Source organism: Leptopilina boulardi, unplaced genomic scaffold (assembly GCF_019393585.1).
Source record: "Leptopilina boulardi isolate dan_hultmark-lab unplaced genomic scaffold, ZJU_Lbou_2.1 LbouV2_214, whole genome shotgun sequence".
Taxonomy (NCBI): Eukaryota; Metazoa; Arthropoda; class Insecta; order Hymenoptera; family Figitidae; genus Leptopilina; species Leptopilina boulardi.
Window position 1 is genome coordinate 1042938 of NW_026137768.1, and position 22227 is coordinate 1065164.

At 28.5% G+C, this 22227-nt stretch overlaps 3 protein-coding genes across 5 annotated transcripts in view; 2 read left to right on the forward strand and 1 right to left on the reverse strand.

Annotated features, from left to right (window-relative positions):
• LOC127279120 (putative inorganic phosphate cotransporter) overlaps positions 1-22227 on the forward strand; it is a 114279-nt gene that overhangs the window by 82662 nt on the left and 9390 nt on the right. For all 3 annotated transcript variants that reach the window (XM_051301269.1, XM_051301270.1, XM_051301268.1), the window contains exons 5-7: positions 13416-13642; positions 14047-14196; positions 14749-15123. In XM_051301269.1, coding sequence (XP_051157226.1) covers positions 13416-13642; positions 14047-14196; positions 14749-15123 — 752 coding nt within the window. The remainder of the gene's footprint in view (positions 1-13415; positions 13643-14046; positions 14197-14748; positions 15124-22227) is intronic.
• LOC127279125 (uncharacterized) lies at positions 1615-3307 on the reverse strand. The gene is made up of 2 exons (XM_051301278.1): positions 2995-3307; positions 1615-2646 (listed from the first exon to the last, which is right to left on the reverse strand). The coding sequence occupies exon 2, from the start codon at positions 2292-2294 to the stop codon at positions 1722-1724; it is 573 nt and encodes a 190-aa protein (XP_051157235.1). The 5' UTR covers positions 2295-2646; positions 2995-3307; the 3' UTR covers positions 1615-1721.
• LOC127279126 (uncharacterized) lies at positions 5235-5965 on the forward strand. The gene is made up of 2 exons (XM_051301279.1): positions 5235-5718; positions 5797-5965. Exons 1-2 carry the CDS (start codon positions 5511-5513, stop codon positions 5931-5933), a joined length of 345 nt encoding a protein of 114 aa, XP_051157236.1. The 5' UTR covers positions 5235-5510; the 3' UTR covers positions 5934-5965.

Consider the following 22227-nt stretch of genomic DNA (forward strand, 5'->3'; position numbering starts at 1 on the left):
ACAATAAAGCTGTAATACAAGTTCAGAAAATTTACGGTGCTGTGTGAGCCATTTAAGAGCCAAATTTCTTAAAAAATCACTCTCTAAATCTAAATCAGTAGAAATTTTACTAATTCAATCAGTACTTTTGATTTTAACTGAAGTTTCAGTTATTTTTTGAAATTTACTAATATAATTAGTGAATATATAAGCAATAGAAAATAACTTATGTAAATCAGTAATTTGTATATAACATAATCTTTAAAATGAACTATTAAATCAGTAGATTTTGCGGCCGCTGCCATATGTTTATATTATTGATTCAATCAGTAATTGATATTTTACTAATTGAATCAGTAAATTTCTACTAATTATCAGTTGCTCAATTCTCGCTATAGCAATTAGTGGATTTCTACTGCTAATCAGTGAAATATGACTGATTCAGATTTAGAGAGCATGATTTTTGATTTTTAAACAAGTTTTTCAGCGAAAGTAATAAAGGTTTTTTTGTTTCAAAACATTTTTCTAATATTGAATTTTAAAATTCAAGGAACTTATCAATGAGATATAAGAAAAAAATGTTCATGTTGCCTAAAAGCAACACTGGTCCTCAAAGAGCTATTTCCCTAGCTTTGAGCTCTCGCCACGCCGTTTCACGAGGAAGGGGCAATCGCTCGCCCGGCCACGAGTGTCGAACGCTATTTTTCTTTATAAATGCATACAAAACTCGAGTTCATATGTTATAGAAGTATATTACAGTACAATCAAGACAACGTAATAGCTGATACCAGTATACTATCAAGCCAACATGATAGTTGGGGCGCGAGGGGGGGTTCGGGGGGTTTACCCCCCGACGGGGTCAAGGGGCGGAGCCCCCCGTCTACAAAAAAAACCAATTCAAAAGATATTTCAATGTTATAATTAAAAAAAGAAACTAAAATTTAACACTTATAAATAACACAAGTAAATAAATTATATATATTTGAAGAATTATAAACTTTAGCTCATATTTTAATAAATGAAAACACTTTTTATTACCAAAATTTTACTAATTATAATGCATAAAATTAAATCACAAAAATATGAATTTAAAAAAAATATTCAAAATTAATATTCATTTTTTGACAAAATATTTATACCTATTTTTTTTTTTTTTTTTTAAGTGCATATGTCGAAAGTAGGGTTCGGGGGGCGAAGCCCCCCTCTTCGTTTGTTGCAGAATCAAACTAAATGATATTTAAATGCTTTTACTAAAGAAACTAGAATTTAACATATAGAACCTATAATTAGTCAATAAATAATTATTTAAATATATTTAAAAAATCTGCTTTTATGTAAATAAGTGAAAACAATAATTATTATCAAAAATTTATTATTTGAAATACGCAAAAATAGATGATAACCAACGTAAGTTGTCAATAATCTCACAACAAAATATTTATATTTCTTACGTATTTAAAATGTACATTTTTACATATACGTACATTTCACAGAACATAACTTTTCTCTTTTTTATATCACAAAGTTAAAAATACTGTCAATAATCTCACAACAAAATATTTATATTTCTTACGTATTTAAAATGTACATTTTTACATATACGTACATTTCACAGAACATAATTTTTCTCTTTTTTATATCACAAAGTTAAAAATACTGTGTCGGTATTTATGACATAAATTTTCATTTAAAATTGTTTAAACATTAACAAAAAATATTCTCGATCATTTAGATTTTTTTAATTATACACTTTTATGAACAATATTTACCGTGCAATTGTGTAAATTATAAATACAATTAGCGTTTCTCTGGTGGTTCAAAGCATTGTTTTCATCATTGCTTATTAGTGACGAAATATCTTTTTCCCCTGAAGTTGAACTAAGAACTGAAGCTGAGTGAAATCTCGGTGTATTATCAGAATTAACTGACGCAGGTGTTTTGGCAGGTCTTTCTACTTCAATAGCCTCTGTGATTTTAGAAAATGTCCTTTTTTTATTCGAAATTGATTCTCCAAGATATCCTTCAGCTACTGATGTTGATTTCCAATGGCCATGTCTCTTTAATTCTGTGATATCGGCGCCATCGTCGATGAGTAGGGTGGCAGAAGTTCGGCGGAAGCTGTGGCCTGAGTAAGAGTCAGGATTCTCCTTTTTTAAAAAAGCAGCAATTTTTTTCGGCATGATTCCTATTTTATTAATTCCAATCACTTGACTGGTACATTTACCTTTTTGGTAATTTATTAAGAACTTCTTACTAGAAACATTTTCCGGCCGAAGTGCACGATATTCTTTAATGATATTACGTAACTCTCCCATGACAACAAATGATTTTGACTCACCAGTTTTTGTTTTTGGAATTGAAAATATAAGAGAATTATTATCTTCTTGAATGTCATCAATTGAAATATTGTAAATTTCTTCGCGTCTTAAGGGGGGCGCCTACTTTAGAAGGTAAAAAACTGCGTACATTTCAGGAATTTTTTTCTCAAACACATTTAAATAAATCGATGCGAGATTTAGTGTATGTTTTCTTATATATTTAAATCTTTGAAATATAATTTTTTGATTAAATGAAAATAGAATTTAATAATAAAATAAACGCCATATATATAACGCCTCGCTGCTGAAATTTTCCCATTGCGTACAACCTAGGGTCCACAATTCTTATCTAAAACAAAAAAACAAAATTTTTTCTTTAAATATCCATTATTGCCTTCTGTATGAATTAAAAGATTTCAATAGAAAGTAAAAACTGACATTTTTACATGACTTTTTTAAAAAAAATTTAATTTTCGACAAAAAAAATCTCATTTTTTCTATAAAAGAAAGCACTAAATTTAACTCTATCAAAAACAAATTTAGTTCATACAGAAGAGACACTTTTTATCTTTAAAACAAGCCCAGGTAGACCTTAATCGGTTGAATAGATTTTTGTCTATCGTGTACGCAAACTACAAAAACAATGTTTTGAGAAAAACGAGTTTAAAGATTGAAAAACTGTTTATTAAAAACTTACAGCAGTCACAGGCCTCGATGAACGACTATTTTTTTATGGGTAGATCTTGGATAAGACGACATTTTACTGATAAATGGTAATTTTAATGGTAGGTGTAATAGTAGATAAGCGCAACAAATTATGAAAAGTATTAGAGACCGCGAGTGGAGTCGCGCGCCAGGCCACGCGCTTTATTGCGTTCTACAAGCTGTAACTCGAAAAATACTTTGTATTTTGACGTAATATTTTAAGAGCATATTCTCTGATAGTTGTACTTTCAGTTAAGACAACTTTTAAAAAATCGATTTTTTTGACCCGATAAAGTAGGCGCCCCCCTTAAACCGCCTGCCATTCCCAAGAGCCTGCCATTCCCAAGATAAAAACAATAACCTACAAAATTACAATTCAATTATTTTATTTATAATTCCTATTTATATACAGTAAATATAATCTTATTTAATGCTTTTATCAACATTCTATATACTTGTTAGTCGAATTTAAAGATATTATGTTTTGCTTCTAAGATTGAAATAACCTACAAAATTAGAACATAATTAATCGTTAATAAAAAATAAATTAATTAAAACTTATTATTTTATATTTATTCAATAATTTTACATACTTTTTACTATTTAACAAATTTAAGGACTTTTAAATTACAATTATTATGTTTTTAAATTGTTTTCAATCTCAAAATCAAAATAACCTACAAAATTCCATTGAAATTATTTTATTCATGGCAATAATATAAATTGCATTTATTACTTTTAGAAATTTATTCTATATTTTTATTAGAAGAATTTAAAGCATATATTTAGATTATTAGATTGAGACTTACCTTATCAACCAAATAAGTTTCATCCGGAGCATGAGTTATGTCATTTGCTGAAAATATCATTGCCTTTTTTGGACAATAACCTTTGGCTTGTTTTTTCATAAAAGATAAAACTTTTTCCCACGATTTTATATTAAGATTTTCGTAAGTAAGTAAAGTGGTTTTCATCACGGAATATCTGGACCAAACTGTTGGAGGCTTTAACTTATCTTCATCAAACAGTTTTTTCAAATAAACCAAAAGCACCTCTTCGCACATATTCTTTTCATTAATGTGTTTCTCTTGTCTCCACTGAGAAAATTTTTGATACACGGCAATATATTTTGATTTTGATTTGCTCGGCAACATGTCTAGCACGATGCTATCTGCTTCGTCAATCAGTTTTTGTAAATAATCATAACTGTTTTCGTCGTCGCAATCCATTTTTAATAATTTAGTTTTGTACTTGTTTTGTTTTTTCTATACGAAATTCTGCTACCTAACCTTTCACAGTGCATCCGCCATGACACAACTGACGTAGTAACGGTGTACGACGCTAGATGGCGACGTTAGTTTCCGGTGAGCAAAATGTTTTGCTAACACGTGTAAGCATTTTGCTAACTGCTGAAAACATTTTGCCCATCTCTTTATCTACACTGTGAAGAAATCGTCCATTTTTGACTGCTGTAAGCCATAGCCAAACGAGGGTTTTGTATGCATGAATAAAGAAAAAACAATATTTTACTTTAATATTATAAGTAATGAACTTAGAAAATCTTCAAGTTTTACATACATTAAAACTAGATTTTTGAAAAATATAGCCGTAATGACTTTCAGACGAATGTCAGTGGACTGACCCTACACGGAAAAAAAGTTCCTTAGGAATTCCTGAAATCATACCGAAAACAAGGATTTGTACAAAAAACCATAATTATTACAGACCTTTTATTCGGAAAAAGGACGGAACTTTTGAAGTAGATATTCCTCAATTATATGTAAAAATTCCGGAACTATGCAGTAATATTTAGGAAACCAGGGACTTAAAGATTTCATATAGAAGTTTCGGTCGAGTAGAAGTAGATATTACTGAATTGTCGGTAGAAGTTACGGTCGAGTTCCGGAAAAATTCTAACGTCGAGATGAATAAAAAGTAGGCATATAGAAGACGCCTTTGTTGTGTCGGTGTGAGTGAGACAGGAGCGAGGTGAGCAATGTATTTGACCGTACACGATTTTCAAGCGCCCTCAAACGATTCATGCCCAAAGATATTATCCCCACCAACGGTGTAACCGGGAAAATTTGAATGCATGTATTTTTTAATTGGTTTTTTAATTCTGCTAAAATTGTTTTATTTAAACCTGGTGAAACCGGAACCCTGTTTTGATATTCTCGAAGAGTTCGTTCTGACGGAAGCGTGCATATTTTTCTTAAAAATTTGTAATTTTTGGGGGACAAATAAAACATCGATAAACAAAGATCTTTCATTTCGTCACTATATCTTCTTCTAGAAGATACTGTACATTGTGACAACCTCAATTGTGTTTCAAATAAAACTTGCGCTTCTTTTGGTAGGTAAGAAGAAGATTCTTTTATTAAATTTTCAAGATGAGCTTTGGTTTTAGTTTTATTGTTTAATCGACTATTTTTTGTTTTTTTCAACCTGTTTAACCTACTCCTTAATAAGCCTATAGTTCGTTTATAAGCATTTATTTTTATTTTATCTATGGAGGGTTTTAATGTGGATTCATTAACACTTTCTGTTATACCTTGTTGTGTACAATCACCAGCATTTTTCATTTCACATGGTCCAGATGGTGTATTGAAAAGATTTTCATGTGCGTTTTTCCTTGAAGGTGTAGTTATGCAAGGAATTGTTTCAGAACGGCCAGATGGTGTATTGAAAAGATTTTCATGTGCGTTTTTCCTTGAAGGTGTAGTTATGGAAGGAGTTGTTTCAGAACGGCCAGATGGTGTATTGAAAAGATTTTCATGTGCGTTTTTCCTTGAAGGTGTAGTTATGGAAGGAGTTGTTTCAGAACGGCCAGAAGGTGTGTTGATTACTTCTGTGTTGACAATTTCATTGCAAGGTGATTTTGGACTGCTTGCACAAAAAAGAGGATGTAAATTTTTACTGTTTCTAAATTGATGTGATGAATCACTAGCAGATTTATTATGTGAAGAAACCGGTGATCCGAAGGAAATTTTGCAATGGATAATGGAATTCTCCTCAACTTCGTTGATCGCTATAATAATAAAAACAAAACAAACTTTATTTATGGTAAAATTTATTCACAATAAAATTTGTTGTACATTATTCGCAAAAAGCATCAAACTTTTGTATGTATTTGAATTTTTCACATAATTCAGTTTATGAAAGAAGGTTGAATTATTGTAAATATTAATATTACAGGTTTTGTCGAATTTCTTACTGGTTAGTGTTATTTACAATTTACTGATATTTAAAAATTTTTTAGCATAATAAATAAGGTCATCAAAAAGTAAAATTTTTTATAAATTTCTACTTTTATTATTATCTATTTTTATCATTAGTTATATTATTATTATATAATTTTACTGTTATTAAGCTGTATTATTTTTTGTTATTTTTTGTTCAATTTAAATGTTTCCTGCAATATTATAAAATTAATCTAATATTCTGACATTTACTTTATATAATGCAATTATGTTATTTTTTATCTTTCACATCGCATTTTGAAAGTGCAATCTCCTAAATTATATAAAGTAAACGTCTGAAAATTCTTACCACTTATTGTTAAGTTTTTAACATTGAGACACTCTAATTTAATCTCAGTCTCTCTTTTCCGTCCTTCGTTGAATGACGCTGTTGACATTTGAGAAACTTCCTTTATTTCACTTGCAGAGTTTCCTGCTTCCTTTGTCTGTTCAGCATCTGTTTGTATTGTCTTGTCTTCATCCTTACTCACATTCTGACCTGTGAAGTCAATGGTTTCACAATTAACAAACTTATAAACAAAATTGTTTATACTAATATTTTTAATATTATTAATGTTAACTTACTATTTTCTACAGCACTCTTTTTGTTTTCTATATTGATGGTCGGTATTGAATTTTGTTTCAATAGTGGCCTGGGATTAAGTGTTTTAAAACATTTCTTGTCGAAATGTTTCATACAAATTCGAACTTTTGGATGTAGATTACTTTCATCAAGGGAAGTAAATTCCAACCATTTCTTTTGACTAAAAAGGGTTTAACGTTTTTAATTTAACAATAATGTTTACAGTTTTAAATCATATAAAAGTTAGGTTATGTATACACACATAGGAATATAACAAAATATACTTACATTAACTTATCTTTTGGAAACGCAAACGAGGATATTCCTCGGCCAAAACGAGTGGCACAATTTTTTACACAGCAATATAACATTTTCTTTTATTTAGTTAAAAAAATGATAATTTTAAAATCGATGCATCTTGACGCTAACAAAAATCAGCTGCCACAACACAGTATATACTAGTATACACATTATACATATATATTTTTAATGTTGGGTGGCAAACGCTAGAGGCGTTACTAGTAGCGTGTACGCTCAGCTTCCACTCTCTAATACTCTCTGAGTTTCGATACATACACGACGCATTAACTCGCACGCTGGTAGAAGGGATTTCGAAACTCTCTTATATACTAATCGTCCTTTTCGTTTGGCGCTTGTGAGAAACTGGAGGATCAGTTTAATTTGCCAATGATGCACATTTTTTATTTTAACTTCAAGAAATAAACAATTATATAACTAAGTAATTTTAATACATTATATCAAATAATTGATATAGTTTATTTGAGATCGTTTATAATTTATAAAATAGTTGAATTTTAAATCATCAAAATGATATATTTTACTTAAAAAATATAACCGTCTCAGAGGAAATACAAATTTATTTGTTTGAAATTAATTTTAATAGTTTCAAATAAAATACATTCAAAAAAAATTTGTTTGATTTTATATTTCAAACTTTTTCAACTTATATACTTTTGGATCGAAAATATTGTTGTTCCTAAAGTTCTAAATAAGTTCAAATAAAAAAAACTATCTAATTATCACTGGAAAAATAGTCATTTTTTACAGATTGAATTTATTAGAAGAAATTTTAGTTATTTTGAATAATGCTGAAGTGCACAATTTTTGTGGTCAACGATTTTTAAATAAATTTCTTTTTTTTTAAAGAAAAGTTCTTTGAATTTTCGTTTCAAACATATTTCTATCAATGTTTATTGATAAAGAAATTATAAACAACATTTTTTAGCTAAAATATTAAAAATTTTCCGTTTTCAAAAATAATTATTTTCTAATGGTCGATTATAAACGTTGCTTTCTTAATCTGAATCAGTGAAAAGTATTTCACTAATTTAAAATTAGTGAAAAATTCACTGGGAAAAGTGAATATATTCACTTTAAAATAAAATTCACTGTGAAATTTTACTGATTCAATCAATCTTTACTAAAAATCAATGAAAAGTGAGTCACTGAATTGCAATTTTGACGCAACCTAAAAGTAAATTTAATTAATATTTAATTATTTTTAACAAAAAAATTAGTAGAAATATTACTATTTGAGTATAGGAATTTTTTGCTATCAATTTAGTTATTTTTAACTAATTCAAATTTACAGTAAAGGGCATAAATTTTGAAAAAATTATTTTGGTATCATTTTTTTTTTGAATAAATTGAAAATTAATTGTTATTAATTTTTATTACAATTAGATATTTAAGGTTGAATTACTCAAGCATATATAGTAGTCATAAAAGAAAATAATGCTTTCAAATTAATTTTTGTTTTTGTGCGCCTATCTCTCTTACGGCAGAGTTCGGGAATTCTTCCGGAATTGTAAACGTAGGTATTCCAAATAAGGTGATTGTAGATATTCCGGCACAAGAAACGTAATTTCTACGGGAGAATTCCTGAAATATTATTAAATAGTTCTAGACTTTTTCAGGCATTTATTTTTATTCGTAAGTTTAAAGACTTATGGATACAGCTCAGGAATTCTTTCACAACAGTTAGATAGATTTTACGTAATATTCATGAAAATTTATGGTTTTTTGCACAAATCCTCGATTTCGGTACAAATTCGGTAATTCTTACGGAATTTTTTTTCCGTGTAATACATATATAGAATGTCAGATTATACCAGACTCATTTCGGATTTAGATTTTTAAACGGACTAAATCTATCTAGTTTGCAGTACCAAAACAGTTTAAAAGTGATATGAAATATTCCGGAATTAGTGCAGACGAAAACACAAATATGAGATAAGCCCGAAACTTCTATAAAATCAGTCCTTACCCAGATAACAAAATTATATGAATATGCGTCGCATATTGCTCGCATGTATGACGCTTCCTTCCGCACACGTGCCTTCAAGGTGGTTCCAGAATAGGTGCAAAAGCCAAGTCCAAGTGCCAATCTTTTGAGTGCGAAAGAGATAGGTAGTCTATCTATCACTTTTGCACTCATGGGATTTGTATTTGGACTTGCACTTTTACTTGGCTTTTGCATCTATTCTGGAACCGCCTTCACTGGTGCAGACAGGTGCCTCCTCGATTGAGACGTATTACGCTCGCATGCCATGCAGTTGCACGCATGCGGGTCAAATGCGGGTCTCGTGTATTTTTTGCAATATACATAGTAAAGAATATAATATCAATAAATACGAAACTGTAGCTTAATTTAAAAATATTTTATTAAAACTTTCATTTTAAGAACATCTATTTTTGGTTTAGTAATACGTAGCGATCTTTATACAGTTACTTTAAATATTCACTTTATACAGATTGTACCATTATTAGTGCAAAACTTAATTAAAGACTTTACTTTAATCGCTATAAAAATAAGTTAAGTTATTGTATATTATTAATCAACATTTATCATTTTACTTATTAATTTCTCTACACTTCCCACTCTATATAATCTTGTAAAAACTGACTACTTTTGATGAATGATAGCTTAAATTTTTGTTGAAGCAGACAAGAACAAATGTTATTCAGGAAATTGAGTTTCTATAAAACAATCAAACTTATATGAAACTTGAAAATCATTTTAAATGACAAATTTCCAATCTTAATTGAGGAACATTTTTATAATGTTAAACTGAGAAAATTATAAGGTTTCAAAAATTGTTCCTACATCAAAAATTCTGTACAAGTTACACTTGAAAATAACTGATTTGTAGTTAGATAATATTTGAAATAAGATAATTTTAAACATTTCAGTAAATTTACTTAAAAATTTTTCTAAAAGTTAATTTGAAAGATGGCTTTTATAAATTATTGTCAAATAATAAATATTTTTTTTAGTATATCATGTTCGCACAAGTGACAGTGCTATCAGAAGAGTGTCTAGTATAACATCCTAATCCGAAGTGAGTCCGGAAAAATTCGGAATTTATCTGCAGAAAATTCACTGTGACAGGGTGGCGATAATTTTTATGATTATAAATTCTGGGTTTTTCCCAGTCAATTTTCTGTATTTCCCGGTCAACATTTTGTAAATAATTTAACTCTTTCACCGTGCATTGTTGCGGACTAATACCAGATTTTTTACATACAGATTTTCAATTAAGATTTCAGACCTGACTAAATACGGATTCGTTATGCACAGATTGTTGACTAATTCGGACTCCTTTCTGATTAAGATTTTTGTTCAGACTGCAACTGCGACGTCAGGGCTTTGTCACATAAAGCAGAATAGATTTTAACCAATCAAAATTTAGTCTCTTGCGGCAAAGTAATATTTGTCGTCTTTTTCAAAGGTTTAAATAAAGACTCGTTAATGACTACACTTCTCCTCTACATCATAGTAAAAATAGTTCAAAAATTAATCAAAACATATATGGTGCATCACGCCACATATTTATAACCCGGCTGAAAAAACTTGTACATGTTCATTAATAAACTTGTACATTGTCTTGTACATGTTCGAGTAATGTTCTTTAATAAGTTCAGGATCCGGAATTGAGACATGTGCTTGTACCAGAACTTGTACAAGATCCTGGATTATAAAATATACTTGTACAAGAAAATGTACATGTTCTTGTACATATATTTTTGTGCAGGTTTCATGTACATTTTCTTTTACCAGATGTGGAACATGTTCTTGTACATGTTCATTTATGTCTTTTAAATTAAAAATTAAAAACTTTAAAGGCTGCGCAGTAGTTTTCTTAAGCTTTTACAGCTGCGCAATAATTTTTAGCATGCATAAGTGAAGAGTTTTAATAATTATAACTTATTCAAATTTTTTTCAAAAACATTTTTAAACAAATGTTCCTGTACAAGAACATAAACGTGTTCATGTAAAAGAACTTGTACATGAAACCTGCACAAAAAATATGTACAAGAACATGTACATTTTCTTGTACAAGTATATTTTATAATCCAGGATCTTGTACAAGTTCTGGTACAAGCACATGTCTCAATTCCGGATCCTGAACTTATTAAAGAACATTACTCGAACATGTACAAGACAATGTACAAGTTTATTAATGAACATGTACAAGAACTTGTACATTTTCTTGTACAAGTTTTTTCAGCCGGGCAGAATTAAGTGAACGGATGAATTAGGATGAATTGGCTTAAAAAATCTAGATAATTATATAGTTATTACAATTAATTCTAAATAATTTTTCCATATCTCGAATTGTTGTGATTTCATTAGGTATTTTAAACAGGGACTGACACGGAAACGAAACAAAACGCCAAATCAATTTTGTGTAATGTCGTGTTCAATCAGAAACACATTTAATAATTTATAATGTTTTCGTGTCCTGACCGGACACTTTTAAAAAAATTAAATGTTGTTGCGTCCGGACACGACACTTTTAAAATAATTAAATGTTTTCGTGTTCTAAACAGACACTTTTGAAAAAATTAAATGTTTTCGTGTCTGGACACGATACTTTTAAAGTAATTAAATGTTTTCGTGTCCGGACACGACAATTTTAAAATTTTTAAATGTTTTCATGTCCGGACACTACACTTATAAAATAATTAAATGTTTTCGTGTCCACACCCTACACTTTTAAAATAATAAAGAGTTTTCGTGTCCAAACAGGATACTAAAACTTTTTAAATGTTTTCGTGTCCGGATCTCAAAAACTAACAACTCTCCTTTCCCATCCCCTTCCCCTCTCCCATCACAAAGATTAAAAATTTAATTAAATTAATAATAAATTATTCAAATTAAATTAATTAATTAAAAGTTTCAGTGACTAGACATGAAACATTAAAAAAGAATTATGTCTCGTATCCAAACACGAAACGTTATTCAATGAGAAAATATGTTGTGCCTACGAACACAAAACATTTTATTATTTTAAATGTGTCAGGTCCGAACACGAAAACATTTCTTTATTTCAAAAGTGTCGTGTCCTAACACGAAACGATAATCAATGTAGAAATATGTCGTATCAGAACTCAACACACTAGTCAATGGGGAAATGTTTCGTGCCAGGACACAACAAATTAGTCAATGTGTAAATGTGTTGTGTACAGAACATAAACAGAAACGACACGAATGATTCGGGCAAGTCTCTGATTTTAAATTAATAAAGGAAATTATTCAAATTATAAAAATTGTGAGTTTCTTGTTAATTTGTAAAATTGTAAATTTTATATCAAATTTTCTAAGTAGTACCACACTCTCTAAATCTGAATTAGCGACTATTCGCTTTGAATTAGTGACTATTCGCTTATTCCTAGCGCAGAGTATGCAGCTGGGAATAAGTGAATAATTACTCATTGAAAATTCGCTTATTACTACCAAGTAAATAAAAAGTAATTAAAATGAATTGAAATGAATTGACTTTTGGTTGAATTCTTCTGAATCCCGCTTACTGATTTGCCACGACGAATTGAAATGAATAGAAATGAATTCCCAATGAGAAAAATACCATCCCTGGCGGATTGGGTAAACCGAGTTGTAACCGAATTGGGTTACGATTCGGTTACGATTCGGTTCCTTGTAAAATATTGTCGTTAATCGACGAAATATGTTGTAAATAACTATTAGGAATGGTTAATAGACATTTAGAGTGCTTAGTTATGCAATAATAAGAATAAATTAAGATATAATTACTGCATAATAAGTGTTTTAAGTGTACAGTGCATACAGTTGTTGAGTTACCATATATGTATATTACCATCAACGGCAGCTGTGATATGCGCGTTAAACACTAGATGGCTCAATTCGGTTACATATCGGTTTACCCAATCCGCCAGGGATTGGTGTATTTTTGAGGGTTAATCAGTTCAATAGAGGCTTGTAGAATTCAGGAGAATTGCAACATAGCTCCAATTCGTATTTGTCGCTAAACGGGATTCACCAAAGCTCTTCGTGAATTCAATCCAATTCAGGTCAATCCTTTTTTTCGTTTACTGGGTATCGAATAGTCGCTATTTTAATCAGCCCAGAGTATGCAGCTACGAATAAGCGAATAGTCGCTAATTCAAATTTAGAGAGCATTGTATCAGCCATTTTTGTAATGCAACTGTTTACCTTTAAAGCTTTGAAAAACTTTTGTATTATGTATAACTATATGAAACTTATATAAATGTTAACTATATGATATGCCATTATATTTTACACTTTAGGAGCACAATTTGGTACTGTGATATCTATGCCCTTAAGTGGGCTACTTTCTGAATATGGATTTGACGGCGGGTGGCCTTCAATATTCTACGTTTTTGGGGCGGTTGGAACAATATGGTGCATAGCATTTTTAATTATGGTTCACGAAGATCCTGAAAAGCATCCAACTATTGCTGACGATGAAAAGAAATATATCATGAGCGCTCTTTGGGGTTCAGCAGGTGCATCAGTAAGTTAAAAAGTGTAATTTTAAAAAATTTGAATTTTTTTTTAAGTGTTTGTGTATTAGAATAGCCTTTCAAAAATTGCCTGAAAAACCTTCCAAACATATATATTGGCAACAGTTTTTTATATGATGTTCTGAAGAATTTTTAATTTATTTTCTCTATTTATAAAAGTAACAAATAAAAATTACGTACTGTTCTAAGGTGTTGGTGAAAGGTGCTTAATAGAAGTGTCAGGAATTACTATTTTTCAATTTTTATATTATGTTCTTATAGCTTTCATTTATTTGAGTACACCGAGAAATCTCCTACTATTATAGCACAAGACATACTTTTGTTCAAAAATTTCTCAGACCCGCAACATTTCCATTATTCTGTACTTAATAATAAAAAAGGTTTTTTCTTTCAGTCACCACCTGTCCCATGGAAATCTATAGTTACATCTTTACCCTTTTGGGCCATTTTAATAGCACACATGGGTCAAAACTATGGTTACGAAACTCTAATGACAGAATTACCAACATTTATGAAACAAATTCTCCACTTCAATATTAAATCGGTAAGGAATTTTTAATTTAAACTGATAAGTTTTTCAGATTCAAAAACGTCAACGTTAGTACGCTACAGGAATTTTACCCCATACTTATGTATGAGATATATGTTCGAATAAAATTTGAGATTAATTTAATTCTTTCTAAAGTAGAAAAAAATATAAATATAATTACGTACATTTAAATTATAATAATGCAGTTTATAATATCGATAATTCGATGGATAGTTTAAATCAGAAACAAGGAAAAAGAAACTGGGTCTAAAAGAACACGTAAATGTGACGTTGTTTAGGGGATATCAATTTTCTTCTTGACAATAATTAGTATTTTAAATTGTAATATAATTTTAAAAATTAAAAAACAAAAAATTCGTTAATAATTTTTAAAATAAAACTTGAAACTCTTGAAAAATAAAAATTTGAACTTCTCTCATAATTTATATTTTTCATTGCTTCTTTTTTGAAATCGATAAGAAAGAAACAAAAATAAGAGACCAAAAAATAATGCATATTGGTGCATGATGTAACAACAATAATAATAATTATTTAAAATTTTTACAGAACGGAACAGTGTCTTCCCTGCCATATTTAGCCATGTGGATATTTTCAATGATAATATCTCATGTTGCTGATTGGTTAATATCCAGTAATAAACTTAATCACACTAAAACACGCAAAATTGTTAATGCAATCGGGCAGTATGGACCAGCATTTGCTTTAATCGCAGCTTCATATACTGGGTGTGATCGTTGGCTTACAGTGGCTATCTTAACCGTTGGAGTCGGATTGAATGGTGGCATATATTCTGGATTTAAAGTAAACCATTTAGATATTTCACCAAGATTCGCTGGAGTTTTAATGTCATTTACAAACTGTCTAGCAAATCTTGCTGGACTACTAGCGCCTATTACAGCAGGATACATTATTGTTGGTCAGGTAATACAAATTTGTAGTATATGATATTCTAATATTGAAACTATTAATGCACTAACCCATCTTTTCGAACTAATCCTTCTTCCTATAGCTAAACTTCTATCAGTTCTTGTACTGGAAATTGTACATGTTCACCATAAGAAATTGGAACGTAACTTTATGTGCAGATTCTTCTAAAAGTTCATTTACATTTTCTTAAGTTACATATGAGCCGTTCGCTCGAAGAACGTACCACTTAAGCCGGTTTAGGTGATTTTTTCAAATTTGGTTATTAACATATTTTACAACACATATAGAATAAATTTGTTAAGTTTCTCATATTTTTCGTGTATTATTTATAATTTTATGAAGAATTTAAAGTGCGCGGATACTCAGATTTGCGTGCGCCCGCGCCGGGGTCTGAATGTTTGATTTAATTTTTTAAAAGATGTTTTTGTCATTTTTGGCCTAAATGGCTTTTAGTTTATTGCAACAATTGACATGACGCGTTTCGACACAGAATTCTGTGTCCTCATCAGATACATTTCTGCAAAGATAAATCTTTTTAGAATTTTTTCAAACGAAGATTAAAGCTCTTTTTATGAAGATTACATACCGACATTGTCACGTCTGTTTCATTTTAGTTAATATACATAATGAGTTTTTTTTAATTTTGTTATAATATAATTTTAATCATCTGTAAAACTGTAAGCAGCAGCTATTACTTAAATTATTTTTTGTATAATTATGAAACATGTACCTTTAATTAATTTTGAAAATTGAATTGAAAAAAAATATATTATATATTAAGTTGAAAAAATTATAAATTAAAAATAAAACTTTTTTTGAAACACATGTTTGACATGTGTTTCAATTTTGTAGGTTAGAAAGGTCAATGAAAAATAGATTTAGTATTGAGAATCAAAATGGTATCAAGCCAAGGTTCATATAAAAAGTGCTGAATGTATAAAGGTCAGTTTACAAACGTATTTCCAAAAAACTTTTTTGTTATGATATTAACTGTAAATAAATATAACTTAACTTTTCAACATCAGTTTTAAAGTTAATTGAACTATTTTCTTTTAAAATATAATACATTTATATAATTTTTCGTTTTCGTAAATTTTTTTCTGAATGTAAAATTTTAACATCATTTGATGAAAAATTAAAATGATGTTTTAATTCCGTTGAATGTTTACAAAGGGTTGTTTCTTTACTTTTTATCGACTCCTGATATTTGTCTAGATATTCTATTCTTTAGATGTTGTGATGTCTCACCCACATAACATGAATTACAATTTTTAAAATTTATTTTATAGACTAAATTAATTTTTTCGAAATTGGGAAAACAGTCGAACGACTTAGCCTCTTCATTAAAATGTCACAATGGTTTACCACCTTTGTTTTATGGTTTACCAAAAATACATAAGGATGGTATTCCATTGAGACCAGTTAAGGTGCTTATATACCTCAAATTTCGATCAGATGAACATTATTTCTGGACCGTGAAAATGCGTGAAAAGTCATTTTCACGGCGGGTATTTTTGAATTGTTTTAAACAAAAAATGTTTTTTTAAGAAATATAATATTAAATAATTGTTTTAATATGTAAGAACACTTTAAAATAGTGATAGAGAGATGATTTGATTAAAAAATTTAGCAAATTTTGCTTTAAAACGTTTTCTGCTACAAGAAAGTGTAAAATGACGATGTTTGTGAAATGGTTTGTACAGTGCTTCTTCCTTGTGAGTGTCTCTCAGAGTTTTGTTTATGTTATGTCGTTTCTTTTTAACTTGTAATAAATAATGAGTGCTGAAAATAAATCGGTAAGTTGAAATGTTTATCAAATAAATTTAAATTCAACTAATTGTTTCGAATAACTGAAAGAAACATGTACACATGTACACTGTACAAACCATTTCACAAACATCGTCATTTTACACTTTCTTGTAGCAGAAACGTTTTAAAGCAAAATTTGCTAAATTTTTCAATCAAATCATCTTTTTATCACTATTTTAAAGTGTTCTTACATATTAAAACAATTATTTAATATTATATTTCTTAAAAAAAACATTTTTTGTTTAAAACAATTCAAAAATACCCGCCGTGAAAATGACTTTTCACGCATTTTCACGGTCCAGAAATAATGTTCATCTGATCGAAATTTGAGGTATATAAGCACCTTTACTTCTTTCATAAACTCACCACTTTATAATTTTTCAACTTTTTATCAAACAATTTTACAAAAAGAAACTTTAAAATCTAAAACTACATTAAAAGACAGTTGGCAATTTGTTAATAATATCTCACATGTTCAAGTTCCAGACGATTATACTATAATATCTCTTGATGCAATATCCATGTTCACAAACATAGATTGCAAATTAGTTTGTGAAATAATTAAATTAAATTGGTCAAATTATAAAAAACATACTAAATCACCTCGTTCTGAATTTATCAGGGGACTCAAATTGTGTTTAGATAATGCCTTCTGCAAATTTCAAAATAATATTTACAGACAAAAATTTGGTCTCCCAATGGGTAGCCCTATCTCTCCAGTTGTTTCAGAAATAGTTATGCAACATTATGAAACACAGATTTTTAATGAAATTGATTACCCTATTAAATTTTATTACAGATATGTAGACGACACAATTTGTTGTTTACCTAAAGATAAATTGCAGGATTTTCTTAACAAATTTAATTCTAAAGATAAATATTTAAAATTTACAATAGAAAATGCAGAAAATAAAAAAAATTAAATTTCTTGATGTGTCTCTAGACTTCAACAATGGTTTTCTAGAGACAAATTGGTATCAAAAGAAAACTTGGTCTGGCAATTATTTAAATTTTAAATCAAATCATCATATTAATATTAAAATAGGTGTTGTTTATTTATTTATTGACAGAGCTATAAAATTATCAGAACCAACACTTTATTAGAAAATGGATAAATAAATAAATTTGAAAATAATATACTAAAATTGCCTAAAGACTGTTTTCCCAATTTCGAAAAAATTAATTTAGTCTATAAAATAAATTGTAAAAATTGTAATTCATGTTATGTGGGTGAGACTTCACAGAATATAAAAAATAGAATATGTAGACAAATATGAGGAGTCGATAAAAAGTAAAGAAACAGCCCTTTGTAAACATTCAACGGAATTAAAACATCATTTTAATTTTTCATCAAATGATGTTAAAATTTTACATTCAGAAAAAAATTTACGAAAACGAAAAATTATAGAAATGTGTTATATTTTAAAAGAAAATAGTTCAATTAACTTTAAAACTGATGTTGAAAAGTTAAGTTATATTTATTTACAGTTAATATCATAACAAAAAAATTTTTTGGAAATACGTTTGTAAACCGACCTTTATACATTCAGCACTTTTTATATGAACCTTGGCTTGATACCGTTTTGATTCTCAATACTAAATCTATTTTTCATTGCCCTTTCTAACCTACAAAATTGAAACACATGTCAAACATGTGTTTCAAAAAAAGTTTTATTTTTAATTTATAATTTTTTCAACTTAACATATAAAATATTTTTTTTCAATTCAATTTTCAAAATTAATTAAAGGTACATGTTTCATAATTATACAAAAAATAATTTAAGTAATAGCTGCTTCTTACAGTTTTACATTTTTACAGATGATTAAAATTATTATAACAAAATTAAAAAACTAATTAACTTAAAAACTGTATATTAACTAAAATGAAACAGACGTGACAATGTCGGTATGTATTCTTCATAAAAAGAGCTTTAATCTTCGTTTGAAAAAATTCTAAAAAGAAGTCAATTGTCAATTGTTGTAATAAACTAAAAGCCATTTAGGCCAAAAATGACAAAAACATCTTTTAATTGAAATATATTGGCTTTAACCTAGAAATTTTGATTTAATTTTTTGGTCAAAAACTTAAGCCGGTTTAAGTGGTTCTCTGAGCGAACGGCTCATATGATCCTGTAGATGTTCAAAATGTACATTTCCCTCCCTCGACTCCTTCCACATTTCCATTATATTTCCATCCTCTTTCCCTTATTAAGCTTAAGATATCCCTACCTTCCCAGCTAAAAATTCCTGTACAGGATCCCTAGAGGTTCCTGCGTAGGATCCTTAATGGTTCCCTGAGGGATCCGTTGCAGGATATTGGAACAGGGTTCCTTTACAGGATCCTTATTTGTTTAAAATTCTAAACGGGTTCCTTTACAGGTTCCTGTGCAGGATCCTACTTTGGTAAATAATCTAAAACAGATTCCTTTACAGGTTCCTGCACATGATCCTAGTTTAGTGAAAATTCTAAAACGGGTTCCTATACAGGAATTTTTAGCTGGGTTCCTTATCTACTTTAAATAGCGAATCTAGCTAGACAAAAGTAAATAAAAAATATTTTTTCTAAATTACTTTATAATATTAGAAATGCATTATGATGACACTAAACTCAAACTATCAATATGGAATCTTGACAACAAAAGGTTGATTAAATATGTTAAAATAATTACACAAAAGTTCAAAAAGGATATTAAATCGAATTGAAAGCGTTGAGAATTCCGATCATCTTTGTAGTAATTTTAGTACGCTTTAATCCTTTTTATTAAAATGAATTAAAATGTAAGTAATATTTAAATTATAAAATTGATTCCAAACTTATGTGGTATTAAACAGAATAAAATTTATTTTTAATTCTTTCTACTTTAACGGTATTAAATTGTACAAATTTCATCACGAATTGAAAAGAATTGTGATCAAAAATCATAGGGAATAATGGGAATAATAACCCACTTGTGGTAGCCATCTTCAAATTTCATCTTTCTCCTAAACATATGTTACAAAAAAGATGGAATGAAAAATGGATACCACATAAGTGGGTTAACACCAGATTGCGTATCGCAGATCTGCGGTTCCCAAAACAGATGAATTATTTATAAAGTAATTAAAGCATGACACGGTGCGCCTGAAATAGATTTAAAGGAAAATTGCTTGCACTATAAAATTTTTTGTGGATTTTAAATCTTTGAGGTTCCCAGAGTATTTTTAAACAAAAAAGAAAATAATTACCCTAGCCCTTTTCGAGAAAAATAAATTTTAATATTTTTTCATTAATAACACAGCCCCATAAAAATAAAAGTATTATATGCGAATGAACCGAATACTCTACCTCTATGTATGTAGGTGCGCTGAACACGAATCTGAAGTCATATTTGTTCTATCACGACAGAATTTTTTTCAAACCTTAAAAAATATGTCAGATTTCATGTAACATACAAATTTTTTAAAAATTGGTTCACGACTTTTAAATAATTTAAACAAAAAAAAAGAATTTTGAATTTTTATAAAAAAAATATTAGTTTTTTATAAACAAATTAATGTTTTTTACATTTGGGCCCGATTTTTTTTTTTCTTATACCTACCTGGAACTGTTAAGAAGACTTTAGAAAAGGTTTCAGAGTGGGCCTGATAAGTTTAATAAGTTTAAATAAATATTTAAACTCGGATTGCAAGCTTAATGCGCGCGCGGTGCTTTGTGAGTCTATCTAGTTTGAAAAGAAATTTTCTTTAAGAGGCATTTTATATTTTTTTAACTTGTTACATCTGTTTATTACAAAACGGATTTGTTAAAACTTTAAATATAAACATATTTAAACATTTCAATTGTTTATACTATTAATTAAATAGTTAGATTAATGAATTTTTGTTTTATTCAATTTTTACATATCACAATATTCTAAAAGAATTGTTTTTCAAATATTGTCACAAAAACACATATAATAATAAGCACAAAAGATAAAAAAAAGTTATAATTATTTTTAAAATATAATAGGTATTTTAAAAAAACATTTTGAATCTACAGTATAGAACGGTTAATCGGATAAATGATAAAATAAACGAATTTTCGATTTATAAAGTAATTATTTAAGTATTTATTTTTAATTATTTGATACGATTAATTGACGTAATTTCGTATTTTACATTCCTCAGAAATATTGTCGTTTTACGTATTTAAGGATTTTGAAAAAATGTTTATATGAATCATTTTAATTATTTTTAAACAGAAAATTTATTTATATTGACTTTAAGAGTTTTAATTTTGTATAAGTCTGTTTTATATAAATAAATACTTAAATAATTACTTTATAAATCGAAAATTTGTTTATTTTATCATTTATCCGATTAACCGTTCTAAACTGTAGATTCAAAATGTTTTTTTAAAATACCTATTATATTTTAAAAATAATTATAACTTTTTTTTACCTTTTGTGCTTATTATTATATGTGTTTTTGTGACAATATTTGAAAAACAATTCTTTTCGAATATTGTGATATGTAAAAATTGAATAAAACAAAAATTCATTAATCTAACTATTTAATTAATCGTATAAACAATTGAAATGTTTAAATATGTTTATATTTAACCCATTAACGACCGCCAGGACGAAAAATTTACCTTCACTTAGCAGCTGTTATTTTATATGAAAAAATAATTTAAAAAATTCAGGATAGCCCATTTCTAACGTAAAATTTATCGCTCTTTTCGATTCTGAAGTCCAAATTTAATTATAATTAAATCCTTAATATTTATAACAATTTTATTGTAAAAAACATGATTTTCTGCAAAAAAATTTTTATTCAAAAAATATTTTGACATAGAAAACGACAGTTAATTTGCTCCGGAACCCAAAATATCGCGTCCTCGAATACCCAGCTACAAAACTGTATAGTTGTGAATTTCAAAATTTAAGATGGCGGACAACAAAATGGCGATTTTCCACTAAAAAAGATTTAAAAAATACTATTTTGCAAAAAATAATATATTGATGAATTATTTTTATTTCTGCACCATATACTTATGTTTTTTGGGTCACTAAACACGAATACGGTATAAGTTTTCAAAAATTCAAAATGGCGGATCCAATATGTCAGACAATTTTTTCAAAACCTCAATGGATTTATCTGAAATTTGTTACTCGGGGGTTTTTGGGGTCGCCGGTTACGAATCTGAAGTTACTTTTCAATAATTCAACATGGCGGATCCGAAATAGCCTACAAATTTTAACCCTGCAGAAAATCCTTTAAAGTACGCGTCTCTTTAGAAATTTTTATAAAAAATGTTAAACAATTTGA